The 8,083-nt window shown below is 40.4% G+C and overlaps 1 protein-coding gene across 1 annotated transcript in view; it reads left to right on the top strand.

The window, feature by feature from the left end:
• Positions 1-5,208: 5,208 nt before the first annotated feature.
• LOC145412387 (sulfotransferase 1A1-like) overlaps positions 5,209-8,083 on the top strand; it is a 257,463-nt gene continuing 254,588 nt past the window's right edge. The window contains exon 1 of the mRNA XM_080282275.1: positions 5,209-5,266. Within this exon, the coding sequence (XP_080138401.1) occupies positions 5,255-5,266 (12 nt within the window). The 5' untranslated portion in view covers positions 5,209-5,254. The remainder of the gene's footprint in view (positions 5,267-8,083) is intronic.

Genomic DNA, 8,083 nt, shown 5'->3' with positions numbered 1-8,083 from the left:
GAGAAAGCATATGACAGGGTGGATAGACAAGGATTGTGGAAAGTGTTAAGAATATATGGAGTAGATGGGAAGTTGTTGAATGCTGTGAAGAGTATGTACGATGGTGCGAAGGCTGCAGTGCGTGTGGATGGTGAACTAAGTGAATTTTTCTCTTTGAAAGTTGGTTTGAAACAGGGATGTGTCATGTCTCCATGGTTGTTCAATCTGTACATGGATGGGGTAATAAAAGAGGTACAAGGTAGGGTAGTGGATGTTGGAGTGGCCCTGGTGAGAGAGGATAGTGTTTGGAAACTCCCTGTACTGTTGTTTGCAGATGATACTGTGTTGTTGAGTGAAGACGAAGGGGAGCTGCAAGGCTTGGTGGATGAGTTTGAGAGAGTGTGTAGGAAACGGAATCTAAAGGTGAATGTAGGGAAGAGTAAAGTGATGGTCTTTGAGAGAGGTGAAGTTAGTGAATGTACAGTGAGGTTGGATGGTGAGGAATTGGAAAATGTGAGTACGTTTAAGTACTTGGGTAGTGTGATGAGTAAGGATGGAGGTTTGGAGGGTGAAGTGCTTGAAAGGGTACAGCAGGGAAGAAAGGTTGCTAAGTTCTTTGAAAGCAGTGATAAGAAACAGGGAAGTGAGCATGGAAGTGAAAAATTTACTACATGACAGTATTGTGATACCAACTCTAACGTACGGAAGTGAAGCTTGGACATTGTTGGAGGGACACAAGTCAAGAGTGATAGCAGTGGAAATGAGTTATTTAAGAGGAGCCTGTGGAGTCACGTGGAGAGACAGGCTGACGAATGAGGATATAAAGGAGCGTTGTGGTGTGGATGTGGATATGATAGGAAGTGTTATGAGGAACACACTGAGGTGGTTTGGCCATGTGGAGAGGATGGAGGGTGAAAGACTGACGAAGAGAGTGTATGTGAGTGAGGTGGAGGGGGGAAGAGGGAGGGGGAGGCCGAGGATGAGATGGAGGGATGGGGTGGAGAGGTATATGAGAGAGGGGGGTGTGAGTTGGGAGCAGGGCAGTGAAATGGCGGGGGACAGGGCGACTTGGAGGCGATTTGTTTGTGGCCACCCCAAACGGGATTGAGGCGTCTGGCAATAGATAGATAGATAGACTTTGTGAACAGTTTTTACCTGATGTGAGCTAAACTTTGTGGAAAGCTTCTGCTAAAACAAGGATAAAGAGAGTCACATGGAAAAATCAAATGTCTAGGACATTAGGAGAACGCAGCTAAGAAACTTGTAATCTGATTTGAAATGAAAATGGTGCAAGGGTTTAGGGCTTGGCTAAACTAAAGTAATTCGATTTTAAGAATAATCAGTCCAAGATCGAACACAGAACAAAGTAAAAAATTTGGCCCTTCTAGACAGGGCTAACGTTAATAAGTTGATAATCATCACTACCAAATTTTTCTTAGTTGACCCTTAGGTAGTTTTTCCAGTAAAATCCATTTCTGCTTGGGACATTTTTGTATATTGCCTATTTAATGAGATAATTTGATATTTAAAAATAACGGAAATAACCATACCGACTGTCCAACTTGTTTTGGCGAATTTCTGCGGTATGTGAATGAACATTTTATCCGTCTTAGGCGTACAAAAATATTTGCAGTGTAACTTTTGTACATGTTTATGGTGCTTAATTACCATAAATTATGCATATGTAGCTCAAATGCCAATTCCAACTAAAAGCAAGCACAAGCATAGTAGGCTAGTTTTGTGTTCAGTGTGATTGAAAGTACTTCTTTTTACAAAGATTATACAATATTCCTGTACAACTGATCACTACAGGGGCAGTACCGTAAATACCACAAGAAACTATTTTTTGTTCATGTAATTAGGTAGTATGGCCATAAGAATGATAATACATAAACAACATTTGCAAGGGAGGGGGATGGCACATAACGCTGCACTTTCCGAAAAACCAGTAATATTAATGTCAAAGACTTTTGTGTGTCACTAATAGGTTAAGCGGGTTTAGAAATGTCTGTGTATGCAATAATTACCGGTACAAAATGATAGTCAGGCATAACCTACATATAAACATTAATATGAGATACACTAACACACGTATTCTGAGTTATGTAATTCAAAAAGATAAACTAATACTAGTAATCTTATAGATAGATCAATTGATAAGTGTTATTCCAAGTCATCTAAGTAACCAATCTGTCTGTCTGACGTCCGTGGATCACTGATGAGTAGAAAGTCACTGTCACTCTCTGATGAGGAAGAAGAAATGTCTATAGTAGATTTTAGATGATTTACTCTCATCTTAAATGTCAGGACCAACTGCCTAGCCCCGGGCTCCTACACTCCTCATGGGGCAACATAGGATTGGCTGATGGATGGATGGATAGATTTTAGATGTTTTTGATGAGATGCAGCACCTTCCTTTTTCTGCCTTTTTTTTTTTTTTTTTTTCCCCGGAGGTTGAAGCCGTTGTCTCCTTCTTTCACTTTCCAAATTCTCATCATCAGCTTCATCTCCACATTTTGCTTTTCTGAGATGTTTCCTGCACAGGCTTGGTGGAAACAGTGAAGAGGAGAACCAAACTGGAACAAGGCCTTCGTCTGTCTGCTGCGTGGATTGCCCTCAGGTGTGGGATAATCTATATCTTGCTAAAGACATTGTTTCCAGATGTATGTTGTAATTTAGACCTCTTCAGATGTTCCGGTAGCTATGTTTGTCAGGAAGAAGATCCAAACTTGATTTGACCCTCTGTTGATTACATATTCTGATTCTTGTTTCCACATAGTCTCCCCCCTCTTTTCTTCGGTACATGACTGTCTGCATGAAGATGAGCATGTTCTCCAGGTGTTGAAATGAGACCGAAAGAATTCTCACCGAAGTCAACAGGGTAAACTTGCTTTGGGCCATCATTTTCCTAAATGGTTTCATTTTTCCAACATTGTAGGGATATGAGCTACCGGAACATATGAAGAGGTCTAAATTACAACATACATCTGGAAACAATGTCTTTAGCAAGATATAGATTATCCCACACCTGAGGGCAATCCACGCAGCAGACAGACGAAGGCCTTGTTCCAGTTTGGTTCTCCTCTTCACTGTTTCCACCAAGCCTGTGCAGGAAACATCTCAGAAAAGCAAAATGTGGAGATGAAGCTGATGATGAGAATTTGGGAAGTGAAAGAAGGAGACAACGGCTTCAACCTCCGGGGGGGAAGAAAAAAAAAAGCAGAAAAAGGAAGGTGCTGCATCTCATCAAAAACATCTAAAATCTGTCCATCCATCCATCAGCCAATCCTATGTTGCCCCATGAGGAGCGTAGGAGCCCGGGGCTAGGCAGTTGGTCCTGACATTTAAGATGAGAGTGAATCATCTAAAATCTACTATAGACATTTCTTCTTCCTCATCAGAGAGTGACAGTGACTTTCTACTCAACAGTGATCCAAAGACGTCTGACAGAAAGAATGATTACTCAGATGACTAGGAATAAGACTTATTAATTGATCTGTCTATAAGATTACTAGTATCAGTATATCTTTTTGAATTACATAACTCAGAATACGTGTGTTAGTGTATCTCATATTAATGTATATATGTAGGTTATGCCTGACTGTATCATTTTGTACCGGTAATTATTGCATACACAGACACTTCTAAACCCGCTTAACCTATTAGTGACACACAAAAGTCTTTGACATTAATATTACTGGTTTTTCGGAAAGTGCAGCGTTATGTGCTATCCCCCTCCCTTGCAAATGTTGTTTATGTATTATCATTCTTATGGCCATACTACCTTATTACATGAACAAAAAATAGTTTCTTGTGGTATTTACGGTACTGCCTCTGTAGTGATCAGTTGTACAGGAATATTGTATAATCTTTGTAAAAAGAAGTACTTTGAATCACAATGAACACAAAACTACTGTGCATGTGCTTGCTTTTAGTTGGAATTGGCATTTGAGCTACATATGCATAATATATGGTAATTAAGCACCATAAACATGTACAAAAGTTACACTACAAATATTTTTGTACGCCTAAAACGGATTAAATATTCATTCACATACCGCAGAAATTCGCCAAAACAAGTTGGACAATCGGTATTCGTTATTTCTGCTAATTTATTTAGATATGAAAATTATCTCACTAATACATAAGATACAAAAATATCCCAAACAGAAATGTATTCTGCGGGAAAAATTGCCGTAAGATCAACTAAGACAAATTTGGTAGTGACGATTATTAAATTGTTATAGGGTTGCCCTGTCTGTTAGTCCAGTTAGTGGGGGCTGGTGCTGGACTCAATGGGTTCTCATTCGTTTTAGATTGTTGCCAGCGTTGCTACTGTTAGCACTGTTTTACCCGTCAAAGCCATCATAACCAATCTTATTATTATTATCATCACTTTCATTACGGTAATTATCTCTCATTATCGGTATCATCATTGCCATTTTCGCTACCATTGTCAGGAATGCCAGGAATTGCACTGTCATTTATCATCTCTGTCGTCATACGTACTTACAAATCCACACCTTAAGCTCGAGCACACACACACACACACACACACACACACACCTCTTTGTACGTACATACACACACTCGCCCAAGCTGGCACAGGCAAGGGCGCGCGCCTACACACACAAGCGCACACATGTAAGCACATTGACGCACGCGCACAGATACAGTACATGTAAGTGCACGTAAGAACAAAGTTTCCCCACATTTCCTCCTCGTCCCCCTCCAATAGACCTGAACTACAGTATATGAAGATCCAGGATTTTCCAAAAGTGTCTACAGACACAAGACATAACACTGCAAAAGAGAATGTACAGAAGGTGTTTTAATTTCACTAGGTATGTTAGGTCCCTTTGGCGGCATTCACACGAAAAATACCCTTTCGGTCGATGTAGTGAAGTGACTTGGGGTGAAAAACACTTAACTGGCAACACCGTCCTTACCAGATCGTGCCACCTCATGCTGATACGAACGTTTCCGTTTTATGCAGGACTGCCAGACATACAAAAACAGCTTTGTTAATTTACTAAAATACCCAGTTATAACCTTTCATTCCTTTATTTCATGCTTAATGAAATATTATGAAACATATGTAGCTTCATAATGCACGACAAAAAGAATTTAAAAGACCAAACAGTGAGTCTGGCTGACCAAACAACAGTAAAATCATGTGCCGGACAGACAATCAAGAATATTCAAGCATTCTTGCTACGTACAGTGACTCCACGACATCAGGCGCTGCTTACCTACCTCACTCCAGTTCTCCGTGATGGCAACAAAGGTAATGTGAGAAATACCACAGTAGCAGAAGGCAAGCTGCAACGAAAAACAAAGAAAATTGGTAACATGCCATTAGGTTCTCGAGCAGGTCGAGTTACGAATATCTTGTATTTACTGTGCGTATCTACTACACGCGCTCGCGGAGCGACAGCGGTTGTTTTAGGAAACAAGAGAGAGAGAGAGAGTGTGTGTGTGTGTGTGTGTGTGTGTATGTATGTGTGTGTGTGTGAACCTAACAGCTCAAAGTTTATATCCGTTTTAACCAAACTTGGAAACAGGTTGCAGTCAACGAATGATTAAACCAACTGCTTTAGTGCAATAGGTCAAAAGTCAAAGTTATGAGGTCAGGTCAGACTTTGATCTACCAAACTCAATTCAGTTTGTAGCCATTTTAAACTGCAATTGGGAGAAAGTTAGGGATAAAGCAAGAACGATGTGACTCAGTTTTGATGTCAAAGGACAAGGTCACAGGACAAGGTTAAAGTTCTCCCCTTGTGTCTGGGTGTGAACAAAATAAAATTGTTGTCAGCTGAGCTTGAACAATAAGTCAAAGGTCAAGATCATATGGCAAAGTCAAGTTAAGCTGTTTGTATCCTACGTAGACGAAACTTAGTAGGGGGGTCGGAGGGTTGGAATAAGGTAAGAATAAAGACTTCGATTCTGAGAACCGTCAGTGAAAGGTTAAGGGTGAACAAGAACAACTCAAATAGTTCTGAACTGATTCGAACCAAACTTGGTGGGGATGTCAAGGATCTGGCAAGAACGAAGGGATTCAGCAATAAGAACAGTCAGTCATAGGTCAGGGTCACAAGGCAATGTCAAAGTTCGGCCAGAGTGTCTGTTTGAACAACGTAACTAAAACTGTTTTACTATAACTGAAATCAAGCGCGATGGATGGAGTGATCATCAGCCAAGGTGTTGACCTATTTTTTAAAACAACATGTCAAGGGTGAAGGTCCCACGGGAAGGTCAACTTAAAAAATAATTATCCAATTTTGACTATGCTTTGAGGAAAGGCTCAGGTTAAGGCAAGTACAATGAGATTCATTGTAACAATAATCAGTAAAAGATCAAGGCTAAAGGTTAACATCAGAGTTCAAGGTCATTGGGCAAAGGTAACTCAAGTTTTTATTTGATCTGAACCAAACTTGTTGGAAGGGTTTAAGAGTTGCCAAAAATGAAACAATTCAGTTTTGAAGGCAATCAGCCAAAGGACTAATTCAGAGGGCATCAAGCATTTGGCCCTTAGTCCAGTTGGTGGGCGAGGTTGTTGTACTCTTTGAATGTTCTGTCTTGTTTCTTTCTTTCATTATTTATTTATTTGCTTATATTCTTCTTACCCCTGTCTTACTTTCCAGCCACCGTCTCAACATTCAGGAATACACTGACAGTCGGGGCCGATAAGAGTGACACAGAGGCGGTGGCTGAATCGGTAGAGAGGCGGCCTGCAGTCCTAATGGACCCAGGATCAAATACTGGCTGTGGCAGGGAACAGTTTAAGGATTTCAGTTTCTTAAAAGCAGACTTTACTGATCTACCAGAAGACCCGCCGACATGTCTTAAAATTACCCCCTATAATACCAGTACACCAATCCTGTATGAGACAGCCCTAGCATGTGTTCAAAATGGGCGGTGAGTGTTAGCGCCGAGGTGGTGACATGCGGAGGTTTGAAGGACTACTAGGCCTTGGGATAGGTCCTGATGCCTTTGCCCAGAGTGGGACATTAAAAAAAAGAATTAAGGTGGGGACATGAGAATGTCTTACTGAAAGTACCTGTCCTCAGCGAGATTCTAGATTGCATGAGCCCAGCCCTGATGACCATTGCGCGCCACAGTACCAATCGCACTGCGTTCATGCCTCACGAATATTGCAAGTGTATGCACTGTACTTTGGTTTTCTCTGAAGCCACATTATTTCGCTGGAAGGACAGACTGAGATGTATTGATAATGCGTCAGGAATTTTCATCATGTATTTGCCAGTCTATATCTGCTTGTCACATTACCAGTTCATGCTTGATCTCCAGCAACATCGTTCCCCACAGTGCTGAAGCTTTTACTGCATGGTATATAAATAATTTAGATAATAGGCACGAAGAACATGTCCCGTGGAAAAACTCCAACAAGGACCCAGAAACAAGTGACATTATCTCGTGCTTCCAAAGCGCTATATTCTTTTATTTCTGTTACATTAGATGGGATGATTTATCATTAGTATCGTTATCATCACGAAAAATGGTCATGGTTTTCGCCTACAATTTTTTGGCAAGAGCACATCATTCTTATCGAGATTTCAAGCGATGTGTCGTAAAAGGAATGTCAGTGCCTCAAAGATGAAGTTGAATGCATTCTTTAGTTCCATATTTAGTTGGATCCAGGTGTTCCTAAAACCAAGCAGTGTTCTGAACACAGTTTAGATTGTAAGACCAGTACAATTGTTACCAACCCTGATTTTAAAAATACCGTGAAGTATGAATGAATCTTTTGGTATATTGTGTGGAAAATCGAATCGAAAGATTCATAAAATAAGTCCTGAGTTACATCTTGATCATATGCAGTTGGTGTCTTTGTAGTGACAAGTGTTACAAAACGCTCCTATCTGTTTGGATACAGAAACATAATGTAATTCATCTCTCAATTGCATCGTGTTGATTCGGAATAGTACATAAAAGTGTAATATATTTTGCAAATCTGACACTTTGCGGCCGGAAGTTGTTCTCAGAGTAACCTAACCAAAATAAAAACATACACTTCATCAGACAGTGAGAGTTTCTTCGCCTAAAAATATGTTTCATCGAATACGTAGATGTCAGTATAATG

The sequence above is a fragment of the Coenobita brevimanus genome, chromosome 93 (assembly GCF_032717465.1).
Source record: "Coenobita brevimanus isolate Jiangsu-jjx chromosome 93, ASM3271746v2, whole genome shotgun sequence".
Taxonomy (NCBI): domain Eukaryota; kingdom Metazoa; phylum Arthropoda; class Malacostraca; order Decapoda; family Coenobitidae; genus Coenobita; species Coenobita brevimanus.
This window is presented reverse-complemented; position numbering and strand designations above follow the sequence as displayed.